Below are 22,285 nucleotides of genomic sequence, written 5' to 3'. Positions count from 1 at the left end.
TGGTATACATGGGAATAATCTCAGTGTAATATTCAAGCTACTGCACGCAGACGTAAATATCGTGCACCTACATGTATCAACGTTTTCCCCACTGGTTGTCAGCTGCTGTGGGCATATAGCGGACTTAAGATTGTTGGTGATTTCTGATAGGCGGGATTCTGACAGCCCTGGAGAATGCACCACCCAGGGAAACTTGGCTAGTATTTTGTATGCATGAAACATCTCTTTTGACATATTTCTCCAGGGCTGGGATTTGTACAACAATGGTTGGACAAAACATTGATAGGTGCATTTTAGACATCGTCTTCCATAACACGATGCAACATCAACACTCTCCAAAATATAGGCAAAACTCGCTATGTCAAAGTTGTAGGGACCTTGAGAAATCGATACTTTGAGATAACGACTATTCAATATTACCAGAAAACAAGAAGTGTATAACTTAACAGAAAAAGTTTGACATAACCAGAACATCGAGAACATCCATCGAGTTTGACATAGGGAGTTTCTAATGTAGCTTAATTATCCATCTGTCACCATTCAATTTTTGGTAATGCTCTATAACATTAAGTGTTTGTATATTATAATTGCACCCCTGTTTATTGAGGGCAAGTAGGTTGGACTCATGAAATACCTTGATTGATAAATGGTGTTGATCTTTACTCTTGATTACTTAATCCTATATGATGGATGCCTGCCGGGGGGAAAACAATCTGAATACTCATAGCTGCTTGGTCAGTTACTGGCCATACCAGATCAAGCCAATAGTTGGGCTCAAACCTTTCGACTGACCTGCTTGTCAGTGGATGCCCTTAGTAACTTACCACTTTGCCACAGAGTAATACTGTAATTAATACATTACTTTTTGTCGCTTGATACACGCATGGCCATTAGATTGTTAACATACAACAGTCCTATATATAAGATCAACAATTTCATTTTACCATTTGAGCATTAGTCTATTACATAGAAAAGTAATTATTGGGTATCATCTATTAACATATATCCCATTCATTTTGTACTCAAATGCCCACCCAACAGACCAATCTATTCTGTAACAAATGAGAAAAGAATTCCTGGCATGATTCTAAACCCTCAAATAATCCGGCTCACTTGTCTGGAAAGTACTTCCCAGAAAAAAGGCAATAGTGTAATGACTACATAACCTATAGATCATCTTAGGTGTTTATATAATCATCTCCTTGTAAAAACAAACAGAAATCTAGACTGAATACTGTCGGAACATTGTCAGAAATTACGGGAAGGTATTCCAAGAAGATTTGAGGAATTTTCAACATCCTTTTCTAATTTTTCATCAGGCTCAACACTCCTGCTTAAATTATTTTAATATGATGAGAGGCTTGAACATTCCAAACTAAAAAAAGGTTAGAGTTTATTAAGTAATTTCTTCGTGAATAAGTAACCTTTGGAAGTCGAGCGACCATGTTTTCTTATTCACGAAGAAATTACTTACTAAATTCTAACCGACTTAGTGTTAGCCCCTCCCAAATTGGATCACATTTAAAATTAAGCCATGAGCCTGTCAATCAATGCAAGATATTGTGACATCATTTAAATCATCCTTGACACTGAAATTGCACCTTTGCATATGCAAACAGTAGGCGTGGCTTATAAGCTCATGCGCAGTAAAGACATTTTACTTAATCCTGAAGAATCGTCTTCACAAATAAGTAATGATTCTTCACAAATAGCTACTTAGAAACGAAACATTTTAAAAATCTAGCGCCCCTGATTGGCTGACAGTGTAGGGCTAACACTAATTCTTTTTAAAGGACTACTCATTCATAGATTAAATGACGGCAACATTTTGCTTTTTTTTGGTTTGCTACAATTGAGTTATTTTACGATTGTAAATATATGCAGTCATTTCAATTGTGAATGACTGATCGTAAAAAAAAAATCTGCAAAAGAAAATCGTTCTTTAAATCTTCAATGGAAGAAAGATTTTATACCAACAAATGTTCAATCAATCTGACACGTTAAGTTAACTTGCTTCGCTGGCTGGTTAAAAGATATCTTCAAAATTAATTTGGACCCAAAAGATGCCATTTCTTGAGCAATACATCAGAAAATATCTCGGTTGTAAAAAATAAAATTTCTTAGGTGAAACAGGTTGATTGAATTGTAGATATGTTTTGGCAAATATTTATCCGTAAATCTAACAAATTGCAAAACTCGGTAACATCCTATTGAAGCTTGTATAACATTTTGTATAACATTTTTTCATTAGAATTACTTTTATTTTTTTGCACCTAAACTTCTCAGAAATGTGACATTCTTCATTTCTCAAGCAAAAAAATTGCTTTAATCAAATAAAAAAACTTAAACTCTGAAAATAATCATTATGCACTTGTACTTTTTTTACTAAAACATGTATAGAATATATTATAATTAATTTCAAACAATTTCTGAAACTGTTTTATGATGATGATTACAAAAATATATTGAAGAACAATTAGCACTTTCAAACAACTTAAAATCAAGAACAATGTGTTTGTTTATTATAAATACAATTCATTATTCATTCATTTTCATTAATCTATAAATATGTGGCTTTTTTGTGACGAGTGCAGAATTATGTAAACAAGATTGCTATGGACTGAACGCTCTACAATTTGTTTTTTCAGGCATGCAAGGGGCATAACTCTACATTAATTAAAACCAGAGCTATGGGTCTAAAGCCTTACATAGAAATATCTCTGGAAACATCACCCTGTAACTTAGTTTATTTTGGAATTGTATTTGTGTTATCGCCAAATTAAAATTATTTGCACCATGACGACACATTTTAATTACCACCAATGTAGCCGAGGTTATTACAATAAACCAGACTAAGTTTCATCCGATGAGCTAATAATACATTAAATGAAATGAATCTTGGCCCAAAAAAAACAACAACAATGTTTAATATTTGTGTATGAAATGGGTTAAAGTAACTTTTTACTGAGCTGACCATTAAAATTTAAACAAGAATTAAATATTTTCAAACCAGAGTAATGGGCCTTGCAGTACATGTGCCGCATATTGTCTCTGACTACAGGTGTACCAAGTTCCATCTGAATAAATATCGTGAACAGTTTTTCGAGTCATGGCCAAGCTTGATGTGTATGCATGACGAAGCTGACAAGGCCACATATATGACAATACAGCGACTCTTCTTCCTCGAAAAATAGAGAAGCTTAGCATTAATACAATAATTATACATTATTCAAACAGCCGTAAGTAAACTTTTTAAAACATTTAATGCGAGTAATGTTAAACTTTTTCAATCAACTTTAATGTCATATCATTCAAGACATTAATTCTTCTATCTCCACCTACAGACACATAATTCATCAAAAACTAAAAAGGTGACACCTATGGAGTCATTTATGTCAATTTAATCAGGAAATAAAATTTGAGACTTATAGAAACCATTTGGTGTTGAAAAAAGAGGATAATTGACTTACTGAAAAGTTTGTTTTTCTCCTCTTTTTCACAGGTATCATTTTAAATGATTTAAAAAGGTTTGTGAAACCTTGCCATGTATTGTAATTATCAACTGCAAAGTGACATGAAATTGTCTAAAAGCAAGGTGAACTATAAATGTCCACTGGCAGGGTGAATTTTTACTGGCCAAGGCCAGATTTAAATGGTAAATTACTGACCAATGGCAATGTGAAGTGTAACAGGTCAATGCCAATGTGAAGCATATTTGGCCAATAGCAGGTGAAGTGTAATCCACCAATGGCAAGTAAAGGGTATTTGCCCAATGGTGAGTGAAGTGTAATTGGTTAATGTCAAGTAAATAGATGTAAGGTAATGATGAAATGTGTAAATGGCTTTAAGCAAGTGAAGTGCAATTCAGGACAATGGCAAGTTAAGTGTCATTGGCCAATAGCAAAGAAGAGGGTAAAAGGACAATGGCAAATAATGCAATTATCCAATAAGTCAAATCTTAATTTGCAATGGCATAGTGTATATATAGTGTACTTGCCAATGGCATGTGAATAGTAATTGACCAAAGGCAAGTGAAATGTAAATCACAATTAATGCAATAATGAAAGTGAAATTGTAAACATGTGAAGGGTTATTGGTCAATGGCAATCAAATATCATCAGCATTATGATGACCGTGACCGTGGGTGAGTGAACGTTTAGTGTAAATGGCCAATGGCAAGCGTAGTGCAATAGACCAATGGCCAGGTGAAGTGTAACTTAAATGACAAGGTAACATGAAAAGTGTAAATGCCTTGAAGTTAGTGTAATTGGTCAATGGCAAGGTTAATGGCCAATGGCAAGAGAAGTGCAATTGGCCAATGGCCACTGCATGGTGAAGTGCTATTGGCCAATGGTAAGGTAAAGTGTCAGTTGCAAATGGCAAATAAAAGGTTACTGGCCAATGGCAAGTGAAAGGTAATGATCCATTTGCAAGTAAAGTGTTATTGGTCAATGGCAAGTGAAGTGTAAACATCAATTGACAAGGTATAATGATGTAAAGTCAATTGTAATTGGACAATAAAAAGCATAATTGACCAATGGCTAGTCTGTCAACGGCAAATGACAGAGTTAGTGTAATTGACAAATGGAAAAGTTAAGTGTAATTTAACAAAAGGCAAGGGAAAACATGGGTCTTACAATGGCAAGGCGAAATGTAATAAGCCACTACCAATGGGTTTACAAAACTGCTCAATGGTTAGTCAGAAATGTGATTAGAAAATTACAAGGTAATATGTTATGGGCCAAAAGCAAGATAAAATAAAAATGAAAACTTGTACTGTAGAATTTAAATGACCAATGGCAGGTTGAAGTGTTGCTGGACAACAGCAAATAGAAAGATAGCTGCTTTAAAAGCCTAATGTGATTGACTATCATGGTTATAATGACCAAAATGTGAATAGAAAAAAAAAGCAAAGCAAAAAGAAAGTTTTCTCAAAACATTGATTTACAGGCGTTATTTGCGGCACATGAAATCGGTTACCGTTCAAGACCACAGAGATATGCTCAGGCATTACAAAACCATAGATAAACATGAGATATGGTAGCATCTTTTATAAAACATAACCTTCTTCTTATCATTCAAGTAGCAATATTTTATTACATATTTGCTCCATGTTTAGTCTATCATGAACAATAAATAAAAGATAATATTTGCATGCAAGTCATGCTAATCACATCGAAGACTTTATCAGCTTCGGCACGTGACCGAGAGGGCCCGTGTATTTTTATCAGCTCTGCATACACATGAAATAAACTTATAGCCAGATGATCAACTTTCTAAACGGAGTTATACGCTAAACACCCCCAGCAGAGCTATTGAAAAAGTGTCTTCTTACAGTTGTAAGCTGACAGTGTAAGCTTCGCCTTGGACAAAATTTGTGTCCATCCTAGCGAAACTGCTTCTTACGTATGTAAGAGCTAGGACACTTTTGAAGAAAAACTCGTACTGTATCTATTACTTAATACAATTAAAAAGGACTAACCAATTGTAATTTAACCATTAGCTATTGTAGTATAAACTTAGATTTAATAAGAAACAGCTGCATGAGTATTAACTAGCCATTAATATATAAGCTTCTCCCATTTACAATTTCAACCTATTTTGTTTATCTCATTATCAGTTCCCTATATGAAGTATATTACACCTGCATGGGCTTATCAGAAATATGGCTGTATCTCTCTCTAACATCTCTTTTACAGTAAACTTCAAGGGTTTCCATGCTTCAAAATTTTTCATACACTTGAAACACAATTTTCAGTGTGTTTTAAAGTATTTTCCACACAAATATTTGATTCCGATGGCAATTTCCCTAAGTTTTGTTAATTTATTGACAATAACTGCCAATTTAAGTACCAACTTTTAATTCAATTAAAAAACAACAAATTATAAATCCTTATTTATCATAACTAGAATTTTGACAGACAGAGAGGTAAAAAATAATCTAATTTCAAAATTTCTTGAGAGAGCATAATTTATGGGAGTCAATAAATCTGTTGTTTTCTGTTCCTTGTTAAAATTAATTTCTTTAATAAATTTCACAGCGCAATTATGTCAAGATTCAATTTTAGATGAGTTAACGAAAATTTACTGTTGTCAGCATTTCTAAGTTGCATTTCACGGGGTGATGCGAAAAAGTACCATTGGCTTCTATATCAAATGTCAGTTACAACCTTTTCGCATTAAACCATGAATTCCCACTGTCCTTGAAACAAGTTGTTTTCTTTTAGTAAATTAAATTTCACCAAACATCTGGCCTCAATTTCTGGACATATTTTAATAAGCATAACAGGTTTCTATCATATTTAACTAATCCAAATTACTCGATTTTTGTCAACCAAAACATCATACATGCCATATTTTCTGGAGACCATTCAGGTGGATTTGTTCAAAAGGCTGAAAATCCAGGGGGATTTTGGTTGTATTCAGGGGGATTTTTTTAGCAGGTCTAAGTTTGCGAAATATTAAAGTATTTTTAGACACAAGTATGAAAAAATGTATTCACATATAGTTTGCTTTGAAAACCTCTAAACTTTTTCATTATACAGAATTATTTTATGTCATGATTTATCATATTTTTATGATACACTGTCATGTCATACTGTAATGCACTTGCAGAACAAAATATGTCATTGGAAAAATATGTTTTCGAGACAATTAAATTAAATTTACCTTCCTCCAAAGTTTTTAAAAAAATTGTGCTTAATTCTATCAGCTTTGATGACTTTCAGACAATAAGAGAATAGAATTAATATTATTAATTTTCTCCTTCCAAAAGAGTAATATTTCTTTGCCTTTGATAATTACTACAAATTAATTGATCACTTGTTGTAAAAGTTTCCTTTTGGAGAGTTTCACTCACATACTGTGGTTTCACTTTGTCATTATTGCCTGATGTAAAATTTCAAAAAAACAAAACAAAACAATTTTTTTTTTTTTTAAATTCCGGGGGATTTTATCTCCCGCCGGGAGACCGGGGGATGGATCGAAATTCCGGGGGATTTTTCCCCCCGCGGGGGGATATGGCATGTATGAAACATACTTGATACGGTAATACACATTTCCTTTAAAATTTTCAAAATTCTTTAAAGCTTCACTCTCACAGATTGAAAGGACAACTTTTTTATTTATTTGTCTTGGAATTAGCCAATTTTTTGCGAAAATCCATGGAAAGTTATATAAGACTGCTGACAAAAAGATAGATTGCAGATTTTTATATTTAAGTTCAAAAATTGATGTTTTATGCATTTTTCTTAAACTGTTAGTGTGTTAATTACAGTTTAATCCATAGATTTCGAATGGAAATATGAAAATCTACGTTCTGATTTTTTGAAAAATAAAAAATGTGTAAAACTGGTTAATCTGTGAGAGTGCAGCTTTAAAGGGAGAAATATACACAATTTTAACCATATCAAAACTAGTGTACTTAGCTTATAAGGGAATTGTCAGATTGTTTGAGAAGTTGGCAAAGGACATAGGTAATACATAGGTAATACCAACAGCAACGACATTGCAATAACAGAAGCACCAAGCAAAAGTCTAAAGCTTTCACATTGTTAGATGTGGGACTAGGTTATTTATTTTTTTCACTTCCCAAGACGTAATTAACCGTAATGAAAAAGGGAAAAATATTTTTTTTATATTCAAAATATTTTCTGCAAAAGTGATCTACCTTGGAATAGGTCAGTTAAATATAGGTTGGTTTAATACATTATCTCGGTTCTCAAAAAATAATACAAAAAAAGTATTGGCTACCTACCTACACTATTTTTTGGAGTTACTGGTGGAAGAACTTTTTTTTGCCTTATAGTAATAGACTCAGCTCTTGAAAATTTCCAATATTTGTTACAATAGTCTGCAATCATGCTCAAAAATGCCAGTTGCATAAAACAAAACTCTAATATCTCAAAGCAAAACAGAGTAAGACATTTTATCAATCAAAATATTTCCAAATTGTTATCTTGTGAATAAACTGCTGTCTGCAAAATAAAGATGCTTTAAAAGAGTTGCTACCATTTTCAAAACAATTATCTTGAGAAATATCACTACTTTTTTCCAAATTATTATTATGAGAAAAAAATGGTTACCTTTTTCAAAATAATTATCTATATCAAGGGGCTCAATAGCTGGACAATTATAATACGCAGAGTTATGTGGCTTGCAAAAATAAATAGGAGGGTGCATAGTGAATGCCAACCCTAAAATGTCTATTGTTGTTTTCTGTAGAAAAAGGGGCATAAACTGACAATTATTAAATTCAGAGTTATGGGACTTGCTACACAGAAGAAGAGCAATGCAGACTCCGGGGGAAAAGGGACATAACTTGACAATTATTTAAGTCAGAGTTATGGGACTTGCTACACAAAAGAAGAGCAATGCAGACTCCGGGGGGGGGGGGGAAGGGGACATAACTTGACAATTATTAAAGTCAGAGTTATGGGACTTGCTACACAAAAGAAGAGCAATGCAGACTCCGGGGGGAAAAGGGACATAACTTGACAATTATTTAAGTCAGAGTTATGGGACTTGCTACACAAAAGAAGAGCAATGCAGACTCCGGGGGGAAAAGGGACATAACTTGACAATTATTTAAGTCAGAGTTATGGGACTTGCTACACAAAAGAAGAGCAATGCAGACACTGGGGGGAAAAGGGACATAACTTGACAATTAAAAGTACTAGAGTTATGGGGCTTTAATGCTACACAAAAGAAGAGCACAATGTATGCCAGTCAAAAAAGGGGCATAACTTGACAATTATACCTCAGAGTTATGCGGCTTGCTACACAAAAGAATAGCCCTGTGGACAACAGTCAAAAAAGGGGCATAACATGACAATTATTTATCAGACTCAAAGTTATCTGGCTTGCTACACAAAAAAAGAGCACTGTGGATGCCAGTTTAAAAAGGGGGCAAAACTAATGACAATTATCAGACTCAGTGTTATGGGGCTTGCTACACAAAATAAAGAGCACTGTGGATGCCAGTCAAAAAAGGGGCATAACTTAACAAATATCAGACTCGGGCTTGCTACACAAAAGAAGAGCACAATGGATGTTAGTCGAAAAAGGGGCATAACTTGCCAAATGTTTAAGTCAGAGTTATAGAAATGTTGTTTTTTTTCCTAAAAACAGATAAGCTAAAAATACAAATTTTCACTAAGCTTAATAACATGTGTTCTCGCTTAATAATAATACTTGCAGAGTATTGGCCAAGCCATATTTCTCGCCTAATGCTAATGTTCATGGGCAAAAATCATGACAATACCTCAACTGTTTTTCTTCCTGAAAATGGACCAGTAAATGAAAATATATGTTGACTCTCAAAAATGTCAAGCAACAAAAGAATGACAGCTATTTCTTTATGAGCAGTCCACAGTGGATAATCACCCTAGCATAATATTTCCACAAAACAAATTCTAAGAAATTTAGTCTTTGTGTGGGTGAGTGAGTAACAATGAAGGCAACATTGAAATATGAAAGAATGGGCCAGAAACCAACAGGTGTATTATGTACAAAAATACCCCTTATCAAAAATGCTAAAAAAAACCCATTCATTTAATAATTTTTGGTCCAAACACATGTTAGAAAAGAAAATGATACATCCAAGTAATGAAACAAATATTACGGACAGCTGCCATTCATTCTGATGTTTAAAAGAAAAAAATGTTTCACCTGCTTTGAAAATAACATTTCTAAAATGTATCATAATGCTGAACTGATCAATCTCCAAGTCCTGAGAGTCTCTGATTACCCACAAAAAAACAAACTCTTGATCTCAGAAAGTCAAAAGCTACTTCAGTCTTACAGTTTGTATGCCAAAAAGAACGACACTCGTCTCTTTTCGAAGCCAAGAAAATGCCTTCCATGAACATTTTTACCTTCAATTGTCAAAATTAATGCGGATAAGTTTCAAAGACGATATAAAGATAAATGATGTAATTAACTGACTCACTCAGGATATGTCATTTCTGAGAAGTGTGCATTACAGCCTCATACATAATTAAACTGTATTACACTAATCACCTCATAACAGGGAAAAGAACCAACAACATGTCTAGATAAATTTGTCTTGTGATTTCATAATTAACAACTTGTTTGTAAGGAGCAGTCTAAAATCATTACAAAAAAGTATGCCAGTTGATGGTCCATTCACATATGATTTTTCTTTGAGAACTAAGGGGAACAACTCACCCAAATAAGCCAAAGCTGGTGGACCTGCTCTAAATCTTGAGCCACCAGCCGTACTTATTTGAAAGCGTAAGGGCTACAATTCAACCAAATTGAATCAGAGTTGGTGGGCTTGCTCTGTTTTTATTAATCCAACCTTCGGCCATTCTTCTTCAAAAATAGAGCTTAGAGGCGTACATATCAGCCAAATTTAACCAGAGTTGATTGATTTGCTTTATATCCATTGTCCCTTCATGCAGCCATTCTTCTTCGAAAGCTAAGGGCCGAATACCTCGATCAACTGTTTCCAACTAAGGCAAACTGTACATTACTTAATCAATGACAGTAAACATCAGTCCATTAAAGTCATGGTGTGAGCCCTGCTTTAATCTTTTAGAGAACTTGACAGACAAGCTTACAACCTGTCATGACAACTGTGCATTCTTTCAAAGATCATACTGGCATCACCACAAAACACCTAAAAACATCCCAAAACATGTCAATGGGCTGCCATTACAAGGTCAAAACACCCAAAAACCTGTCAGTCAACTGCCCGTCTGCAAGAAAGCACTGGTACTAATCACCACTAAAACACTCAAAAACATGACAATAGTCTACCATTACGAGGTCAGAACACCTAAAATCCTGTCCACGAACTGCTTGATTGGTAAGAGGTTGTACTAATCACTGTTATAAATGCTTAATACATTCCAAAACAGGTCAATGGACTACCATTACCAGGTTTAAACACCTTAAAACCCGTCAGTCAACTGTCTAACTATTTTCTAGTAAGAGGTGATACTAATCACCACAAAACACTCAAAAGCATCCAAAAACATATCAACAGACTGCCATTACAGGGGTAATATCCACTCTGGACAAGAAAACAAGTGTGGAGGGGAGAATAAATTGGTGAAATATGACCGAAATGCTGTTAATAATCACCCTCGACAGCTGGTATGGAAGGAATCCATTCCCTCCCTGATTGACAATTGATTGCGATGATCACCTGGTAAATGCTCGGCAAGTTCTGAGTGAGTAACTGGGAATGTTGCATTTTCGTCATAAACAGTATATGTGTGTTCCAAATGGCTGGTAGAAATATTGGAAATGCTGATTTTTTTGTCATGAATGTGCTAATGGTCTATAGTAAATGACTTGAAATGAAAGGTAGAGTGCCAAATATTGATACATTTGTCATGTTAATGTACAAGAGAAATTCATCATACAGTGCTAAATGTCCCTTAAAACATATAATTACTTTGTCAGTTTTAAAGCTGCACTTTCACAGACTGACGGTTTAGACAACTTTTCATGTTTTTGTATTGGAATGAGCCAGATTTAGCGTAAATGTCTGAAAACCAGAGATAAAAATCAGCTGATAAAAGATCAGATCGCAATTTTTAATATTTATGTTCGGAAATTGATGTTTCATTATGGTTAATAGCATTACTTATCCTTTAAGAAAATGAAATTTTCTGCAATTTTCCAAACAATTTAGATCTGTTCTATTCTGAGGTTGAACTGCATTGAAGGCAAATCTGAATTGTCAGATGCCAAAATCACTTGATATTAAGACCGTTTTTTTTTAATTGTAAAAACTGTCAATCTGTGAGAGAGCAGCTTTAAGAGCTAATAGCACAATTTGAATGCAATGCACAGTTGTTATGGCTGATCATGAGGCCTTTAAATAAAAAAAGTTAAAAATATTAGTTTCTGGTTCAGCCTAAAACAATATGCCCAGTCTGTATAGCACTGGTAGTGATTTTTCATTTTATTTTTTGGCATGGCAAACAGCATCTTTGATTTATACTAATTCTTCTCAATTTAGGTCAGAATTATTACCTGCATTATAACCACCTTGGACCTTTTTAGATCAACAATTTCATTTCTAATTTAATTTTTTTTCATAAAAAAATGCAGTCTGTACAGTAACCCTAAACATACCTTCATTTTTTTTGGCCTAAGGAAGTTAATGTTTTCATAAACATTTTAAATATAGATTATATACAAAAATTAACAAAGAGATCTTGTCTGGCATGAAAAGAGTCGAAAGCTGAATTAATTTACAGGAAGTAAACTATCCTCAAACAACACATAGCATTTGTTTAAAATATTAATATTTTTGTTGTTCATCCAAAATTTTATAAAGGACTTTATAAATAAATTATAATACAATGGTGAATGTGAAACTCAATTATACATGTACAACAGTCTTTGTCTGTTTAATAGATATTCAGTGTGTGTATACCACATGATAAATAATGTCATAAATGCTACCTCGGAAGGCAATATTTTTTTGGAATGAAGACTTTGAAAAAAGATAATAATTATTTTGCTTTGCCATTTTAAATGAAACAAAGTGCAGTCTATTGCTGCTTAAAAAGCCCCGTCTTTGTTTTATTACCGAGTTTGATTAGGTGATTAGTTTTCTCAAACTGACGGCAAACCTGTTTCCAAAATAATGTTTTGACAGTACTAGTGTTACATAAGGCGGCAGTATTGTGAAAAGGATTGTCAAAGTGTTTTAAGAAACTAAACTCTCAATCAAACTCTGGTAAACGACCGAAGGCAGGGCTCTGCATGTACGTTAGTGAAGTAGACTGTGCTAGGTTTCTTTTCAAATGGTGAAGAACTAGTAAAGATATCTTTGTTTGTCAAGTCTTCATTCAAAGCAAAATATTGCCTTCCAACATAGCATTTATGACGCAATTTATCACGTGGTATACACACACTGATATTGTTTAGGTAAAGAAACAAGCAACAAAATACACAACAAGATAAAATTCGTGCACAGAATCAAAATGTCCCCGGAAAACTGTGAATCACAGTGTTTCAATGTAGAGGTCTTTAATTAACATTAAGATTACATTAACAAAGTACAGACTTGAGTCAATTACAAGGAATATAATATCTGCATGTTCCAATACTTTCTTTTGCCAATCTAATCTGCTCTACTATATCTATATGCATTCTGCATTTTAAATCAAGGACAGTAATTAATTGTTATTAAACTATTAAAAAAAAATAAAAAAATACAGACACCATAGCATTATCCAATATATTACATAACAATTTGTAAATAAACAATAATATATAAACAAATATTTAAAAAACAACAACATATAACCGTTTAAACTATCAAGGCAATTATAAGTCAAAGTTTATTGAAAAGTTAAGTTTAATGATTGAAATCATCTGGCCCAAATTTTTCAAAACTTCTTTAACAGGCTTGAGTTTAAGCCAGTATTTTAATAAGCCAAAATACATACTAAAAATTGATTTTGAAAATTAAAATCAGGTTTAATGTGAATATCAAAGAGCTTATCACTATTTAAAGTCTAAAAAAGCACATGAAAAAGAAATAATAAAGAGTCCCTGCCTTCTGGCCAGCGACTAATTACCAGCTTTCATGCCGTTCTTGGTGCTTGTGCATTCATACAAAAGAATACCTGACTTTAACAATCCAGACCCAGATGTTAAGTCTCTTTTTTTGAAACAGATATTCAAGGCAAGCAGACGTAATCGTTATTCAGCAACACTTATGTCTCTTAATTAAAAAACAAAAAACAAAAAAACAGGTTCTTTACTAACAGACACACAACCAGGTAAACAAGTGGCGCCACTTGCGAACCCTCGATGTAACACTTCAAACTCCCAACAACAAAAGATTTTCGCAATATAAGAGGTCGTTAATTTTTTTCATTTATATGATTTTCTAGTACTTTAATTTCCCTTTTCAGAGAAATGTCTAATTAATTATGTAATTATGGGCATTGTTTTTCATAAATCTAACAAAATAATTGATAAAGTTATTGTCATCAATTAAGAGCCTAAATGCTTATCAGAATGTTTTAAGTCTTCAGTCACCAGGGGCCCTGTTTATAAAGAATTCTACGAAAGGTTTGGTACTTGGGAGAGATTTCATAAGTGCTATAATAAGTGTCTAAAAAAAATAATTCTCTCCTAGATATGAAATAATTTAAATCCTAGGGTACTTGAGGAAAGACAACTGCTTATTATATATAAGCCGGCCATTTTTAGCTCTACTAAATTTATATACAGTCCATATTTATTTTTTAATCAGTCTAAGTTAGATTACTAATAAAGCTGTAAAATTCGAAGGACGTTACACTAGATGATTTGTTTTTATATATAGATAAATATATATTTCCTATGGAAATAATGTTACAATATGATTTTTAATGTTTTAATAGATAGTTTATTACCAATCTTGGTAATATATTACTAGATAGACGTCATTTAAATGTCAGTCTGTCAACTTAAAATCACTGTAGCCTCTATAAACAAACACCTATATTAACATAATGAAAACCATTTAAAACATAAACAATTCTATTCACAATTTATACAACTTCCAGTATAATTAGGGCATAACAATAACAAAAGCGACTTATAGGACTATCTTTAAATATGTAAACTTAGGCCATCGTTAAAAAATGTTTGTGGTTATCCTTACTGACTCAATAAAATTTTTGCCGTATGCATTTTCAAAAAATGTTATCTCATCTTTTTGCCACATGGGCCATTAATAAGTAGCAAAAAGTCTATATTAGTATAGATAAAAGAAATACAATTTGAAAAAAATCCTTAACCACCTTACCACTCTCTTAATTAAGGGAAGAGGAACCGCAAACTAACTATTTTTGAATTCGGGCCTTAAGAGTTCAATTTTAAATTATTATATTTTTTGGTTAAACTGTGCTTTAAAATGGTGTTTTCATTATTCAAAACTAACAAAAGTTCCCATATTCAAAATGCAGATTATACATTATGCATAACACCTTCTACCGGGTAAATAAAACAGTTAATGAAATTATTGAATATATATAAAGAAAAAGGTACAATTTTAACTTAGTAAACATCTATGATGCTGCTGTTTATTTGCTCCCAAATCTAATCTGAGAGACAGACGCAATGGGGTTTTCCATCTATTTGCTTGAAAATGCCTTAAAGTTTGAAATAAAAAATAAGTTGTTGTAATGGTCAATCTGTGAGAGTGCAGCTTTAAAATCCTTGGTTTAAAGATTTTTTAAGAGAATTAGACTGCATAGTATACCCTTTGGGACTGTGAATGGAGGCGAAGTTTGGCACCATTTCAAGCCGAATAAAAAAACAACACTAAGGATATAAATCTCATTCCCTCCTACTAAACTGTTAATGAGCCATCAACAAGAATATAAATTACATACGAAAAAGTCAGCACTTGACAGAATTTGGGAAGTATAATTGTTTTACCTTGTCTGCATAATCATATTTTGATTATTACGTAAACATGCATTTAAAAGGGTCTGAATGCCAAACAAGAAGTGCTAAAAACAGACACCAAAGCTTGCTTGTCTGCTGTATTGTTGTTGTTTTTCATAATGGACAGAAGAGCAATGAACTTAATAAATTTCCACACTATTGTTATGTGGGTATTCTCATAGTTAATATGTGTACCTATTTTCATCTTATATATCTTGAACAGTTTTCAAGGAATGGCATACACGCCATATCCCCAGCGGGGAAAAATCCCCTGTAATTTCGATCCAATACGGTAAACAGTGAAGGTGTTTGCACAGTGACATTGGCAACAACACTAAAGTTATCATGGAGCTTGTTAAAGCTGCACTCTCACAGATTGAACGTTTTGACAACTTTTTTTATTTTTTGTCTTCGAAAGAGCAAATTTATGCCAAAATGCATGGAAACCAGTGATATAAGACTATTGACAAAAAATCCGACCGCAGATTTTTATATTTAAGTTAAAAAATTGATGCTTTATGCATTTTTTCTTTAACTGTTATTAACGCTTTAAGCCATAAACATTATTTTTTTTAACTGAAATATGTAAGTTTGCGATCTGATATTTTGTCAGCAGTCATATATCACAGGTTTGCAGATATTTATGCAAAAATTGGTTCATTCTAGGCGAAAAATAAAAAAAGTTGTCAAAACAGTAAATCTGTGAGAGTGCAGCTTTAAAGCTTAAGTGCAATAATGAAACTGTATATTTATTTTCTATAAATTCAAGGCTTTTTGCTATCAAATAATCTTTAGTAATCTTGTTTTCACCTTAAGATAAGATTGCAGTTAAGTGTATCAAACACAAAATAGACCCTTAACCTACATATTCCGAAGTAGCACCAAGAGTCCTTCAAATTCAAGTAACCCTATACATCTGTAATTTGTTGCCATCTTTTTTTTCACCTACGCCTTATCTGCTGCAAATTGACCATTCAAAAACAGAAGTTTCAAAAACAGAAGTCTTTGCGTACTTATCTGTAAAATTTATGCTTCTGGTATATATTTGATGTACTGTTTAAAAGCAGATATTATTAAGACAGAATATGCAGTAGTATTACATAATCTTTAATTCTTAATATATATTTTTAATAAATTGCAAATAAATAAAAACATATGCTTATTTTTTAAAGCTTAATTTTAACATTTTAATGTCTCTTTGTTTATTGACATTAAAAAATAAACAAATCTACATCATTGTCCTCTTTGGTTGTTGTTTTTTTGCAAATTGCATCACAAATCTCAAACAAATAAGACCAACTCATTATTATACATGTATATTAGAGAGTCTACACTGTCAACATAATTATGTTCCTTTTGGGAATTTTACTCAGCAAAATATAAATTAAAGTCAGTCCATTTAATTCACATTTAAAAGTTTAGAAATTAAAATGCTTCGTAAAAAAAATATTTGAATTATATATCTGTAACAGTATTAATTAAGCCTTAAATTGCTATGAATTTTGGGCAAAATGTATTTTCATGGGCTTATAAGCACATAAACTAGAACCTTACATTTAACCCAACTGAATGGCCCACTCCATCAGAATTACAACTAGATCCACTTAAAAGTTCTAAAAGCTCTGACATTCATTAACTTTTTTTTACTTTTAGTCATGGGCTTATCCCCACACACTGGTCACCCACAACATTTAACCCACCTGAATGGCACCAGCCCAGCACAGCCAGAAGCATATCCACTTGGGGTCCCTAAATCGCTGGCACATCCGCGGTGAGAATGGACCCCACCCACATCTGTGTTCCTTCGACATATCATCGTACACATCAACATCTTTATCCGCGTCATCCTTTTTTATTTGCGCAGTTGCATTATCTTTGTAAGTCTGATGCACAATTTGCGGAATATTGCCATTTTTACCACTTTCAGCCATTATGTGTGTCTTATCACTAAACTGGGGTGGTCCACCATTTTTGGTTAAATCCAAATTGAGATCTTCACGCTGCGGTATAGAGTGATATTCCTGATTAGTAGATGATTTAAGAATAGCCATTTTTTCTGCCTGTTGATTGGTCAATCCTTGGGTAGACTTAAAGCTGATTGGTCAACTCAACTTAAGCTGTCGTCTGCTTGAACTCTTATCATCAGAGATAACCTGTAAATAGAAAATGTTAAAGGATTTATAAACAATAGTTTTACAACTGCTTTAGCAAACATAAAGAGAGTATAAAAGCTTTAAAGCCCTTCTAAATGAACTGAGGAGATTTAAACTTTATCTCTACCCTCCAAATCCCCAGAGGCACAGCGAAAACATCTTGTTAAGACATTTGCAACTCTAATAAGCTTAGGAAGCCCTCCCAAACAATGCAATTTAATGGTAATTAGTGGAGACAATTTTGTGGTTAACCTGACACTGACCTGGTGGGTCACTTCAGGACACCGTCTGGGTTATTACTGGTTGTTAAAACTAGAGGAAAACCACTGGAAAACCAAAGTGCTTGCACTTCAAGTCCATGACCTCGGGCTTATGTAGTTGTAAGTTATGGCCTGGTTTAATTGCTTCATCTGGTCTGATAGCAGAGCTTACAAAGAAGAAGGAAGGAAAAGTACAGAATATGAGGAAGAAGCTGATGTACACTGTAATCAAAGATGCAGAAGGACCTTGTCAAGCTTCAGCTGTAACTTGACAATAGTACAACAAAAATGTGTCACTGTAAGTAATGAATACCCCCAAACACCAAAATTATGAATCAGGGTTATTGACCTTAGAAAGTGACCTTGAAGAGTCAAGAACAATGCTAGTGTGTATGTTTGGACTACTTATCATGCACTGTTATCTAGATGTGTGTACATTAAACAAGGTTCAAAACATTACTTTTATGGGTAACTTGTATGTGTGGACTACTTTAATTGTGTTCTTTGTCATCCAGATATGTGTACATTGTACAAATTTCAAAACATAACTTGTATAGGTAACTTGTATGTGTGGACTACTTATTGTGAACTTTGTCATGCAGGTGTGTGTACATTGCACAAGATTCAAAACATAACTAGTGTGGGTAACTTGTATTCGTGAATCAATTATTGTGTTCTTGTCATCCAGTACATTGTAAAGATTCAAAACATAACTAAGTATGGGTAACTTGTATGTGTGGACTACTTATTGTGCCCTTTTCATCCAGATATGTGTACATTGCACAAGATTCAAAACGTAACTAGTATGGATAACTTTTATGTGTGGACTACTTATTGTGTACTTTGTCATCCAGGTATGTGTTCATTGTAAAAGATTCAAAACATTACTTGTTTGGGTAACTTGTATGCGTGGACTACTTATTGTGTACTTTGTCATCCAGGTATGTGTTCATTGTAAAAGATTCAAAACATTACTTGTTTGGGTAACTTGTATGCGTGGACTACTTATTGTGTACTTTGTCATCCAGGTATGTGTTCATTGTAAAAGATTCAAAACATTACTTGTTTGGGTAACTTGTATGCGTGGACTACTTATTGTGCACTTTGTCATCCAGATATGTGTACATTGCACAAGATTCAAAACGTAACTAGTATGGATAACTTGTATGTGTGGACTACTTATTGTGTACTTTGTCATCCAGGTATGTGTACATTGTAAAAGATTCAAAACATTACTTGTTTGGGTAACTTGTATGTGTGGACTACTTATTGTGTACTTTGTCATCCAGGTATGTGTACATTGCACAAGATTCAAAACATTACTTGTATGGGTAACTTGTGTGTGTGGACTACTTATTGTGTAATTTGTCATCCAGGTATGTGTACATTGCACAATATTCAAAACATAACTTGTAAGGGTTATTTGTGTGTGTGGACTACTTATTGTGTAATTTGTCATGCAGGTGTGTGTACATTGCACAATATTCAAAACATAACTTGTAAGGGCAACTTGTATTTGTAGACTTATTATTGTGTTCTTGTCATCCAGTACATTGTAAAGATTCAAAACATAACAAGTATGGGTAACTTGTATATGTAGACTACTTATTGTTTACTTTGTCATGTAGGTGTTTGTACATTGCCAAAGATTCAAAACATAACTTTTTTGGGTAACTTGTATGTCGAGGGGTGAAAGCGAAAAGGTTCTAAGTGACATTAAATAAAGAAGCAGATAGAACCTTTTCGCTTTCACCCCTCGATGTGTGGACTACTTATTGTTTACTTTGTCATCCGGGTATGTGTACATTCCAAAAAATTCAAAATTCCATGGACGAACGCACAAGGATTATTGCTAGTATCAGTGAACCAATCACTACAAATAAAAGTTTAAAATGAATGTTAGACTCAGTTGTAATTTTGAACATACATGTAGTCAATCATTCACATACATATGGTGTTCCACAACTTCCATTATGAGCATTAAAAAACACAACCTTGAACAAGAAATTGATTTATTTCCATGACTTCGTTGTAAGCAATCATAAGCAACCAACAATGACCCGACTCAAGAGGCTAAAATGATAATGTTGCCTTTGCAAAGTAATGAATACCTCACTTATAACACTGATGACAAAAGTAGTTATGAAAAAACAAAGCAAATTACGAAAACCTACAGCTAAATCATAAGAACTCCCAAGTGCTACATGATAAAGTTGCCAGAATGCCTCATAATACAACACCTGAGGATACTTCTGATGACAATGAAGATTAATGATTGTTAAACAAAAAAACAAATCAGGTTAATTTAGTTAATCAAAACAAATCTTGTGGCTGACACTGAAAGCTGACAACACCAAGTGGGCAATGATAAAGCTGTCCCTGAAAAACATGAAGAATACCTGATTACAACACCTGAAAATACTTCTGATGTCAAGGGAAATGATTAGTAAAACAAAAAAAATCAAGGTGAAACATGGGTAAAAAAACCCATATCATTGTGCCACTTTGAATTGTGTCAATGTCAAGTGGCCAAGGATAATGTTGCCAATGAAAACCATGAAGAAACCCTTGTTACAACCTCTGAAGAATCTGCAGGTGACAAGAGAATGATAAACAAATCTGGACAAAAACATGGGTAAATCAAAACACATTTTGTGCCTCTTGACATTAAATGTCCAAACTGATAATAAAAATTATTGTAAAATGTATGCCTGTCATTTCACAATGTGTCTTGGGAGGCTGTTTGTAAACATGTATTGCGTTTATATGACATGAGAAACCCAGGGTGGTAAATTTACCCCACCTGCAGACTTGTGGCAAATTAGCCTCCCCCTCCCTGAGGGTAAATTGACCCTTGTGGGTATTTTGGTTATCTGCACATATTTGCCCCTGTGGTAAATTTAGTCTTGATGGTAAAACTCTTCATTTAACATATGAGTTTGGTGGGCTGATTTTCATTTTTATTAGTTAAGAATCTCACTTAATTATCATATGATATAATAACTTCAAAATATCTTCAACACTTAATTTTCTTTGATACTTTTATTTTAATTTGACTACAAAAACTTTAGGAAATTGACTTTAGTTAAGAAATAACTTAAGATGTTTTATGAATACCGCCCGGGCTGGGCTCTCCAACCCAAATCCCATGAATTTGACCTTTATTCAACCCTGCAGTTTTTTCTTACTAGTTCATTACTCAAGCTAATATTTGTCTACAAAACACACCATGGTCTGGCATGTGAAATTTATGGACCTGTTGTAAAAACTGAACAGTTTGACCACACAAATGAGGCTGAACTATTGTGAACACCATGAAATATAAACGCTTTCTTGTCATTGACAAAAGACGAATATCCTATCCTAAAAGGCCACACATCTATTTATTTTCTAACAATGACGCCATTCTTGCATTCAGCAGAAAAATGAAGAAATGATTGTTACCATTAAGATGGCCAACCTCGGAGTCTAGCTGTTATTTGACATGATGATGAATTATCAAGTAATAGTATAATTATATTATCTTATTTTCATACTTATTATTATTATCATTACTACAGTATATAGTACTTAATAACTTCAGCAAGCAGCGGGTCATAACTAACCTTTCTACAGTACAAGCCGGCACATAAAAACAATTTTAGTTCCCATGAAATGACAATTAAGTCCTTTAATTAAGTCTCGAAATAAGGAATAAAAATGAATGGTTTAGAGGGTCTACCCTTAATGTATGCAACATTTGACTGGTTTAGGATTGTTATGTTGGCGTTATGTTGGCGTTCAAAATGCTTGAAAATTGTTATTTCATTACCTACTTTTTCAAAAAGTTCCAAGCATAACCCATCATAATATCATTTAAATGCCATTAGCTCACTCCATTATTCAAAAGTGTGCAATTCAAAATACTTCAGGTACACCCTAGCAGTGTATGTTTACCTGTATTTAACATGGGTGTTGTTGTAATAGGCAACAGTTACCGTAGCAGATCAAGGGGGAGGATGCACCCTGGCTATCCCCTCCCCCTAAATCATCCAAGTTTTACTTTTTATTTCAATTTAAGAGAAAAAAATACAAAACGGCCAAAATGCACCATTTCCGAAAATAAATTGTTAAGATTTTTGGGCAAGAGTAGCCCCAAACCCCTGTCAACACTTTAAACCAAATAAATTTCAGTCCTGAGGAAGGGGTGCAAGTCCAAAGCTTACACCCCTAGGTTATACCCCCTTAATATCAAATCCTTAATCCGCCTCTGAGTTATGTCTTAAGCCAATTAAACATTGCATTTATGCAACCAGATTATAAATCCTGTTTCAATAATTACAAAGAAAGAATTTGAGTAGAATAGATAACTTTATACAACTAAATTTGAAATTGGATGCGTCGCCTCTAATGAGAGCAGCCAGAAAAGGTCACAATGACCTTTACCTTTGACCTATTGCC

General features: G+C 33.4%; 1 protein-coding gene across 7 annotated transcripts in view; it reads right to left on the bottom strand.

Moving 5' to 3' along the window:
- Positions 1-22,285, bottom strand: part of LOC128225070 (solute carrier organic anion transporter family member 4A1-like) — a 102,479-nt gene that overhangs the window by 24,566 nt on the left and 55,628 nt on the right. For all 7 annotated transcript variants that reach the window (XM_052935083.1, XM_052935082.1, XM_052935085.1 and 4 more), the window contains one exon: positions 17,133-17,585. In XM_052935083.1, the coding sequence (XP_052791043.1) occupies positions 17,133-17,483 (351 nt within the window). In that variant the 5' untranslated portion in view covers positions 17,484-17,585. The remainder of the gene's footprint in view (positions 1-17,132; positions 17,586-22,285) is intronic.

Source organism: Mya arenaria, chromosome 2 (assembly GCF_026914265.1).
Source record: "Mya arenaria isolate MELC-2E11 chromosome 2, ASM2691426v1".
Classification (NCBI taxonomy): Eukaryota; Metazoa; Mollusca; class Bivalvia; order Myida; family Myidae; genus Mya; species Mya arenaria.
This window is presented reverse-complemented; position numbering and strand designations above follow the sequence as displayed.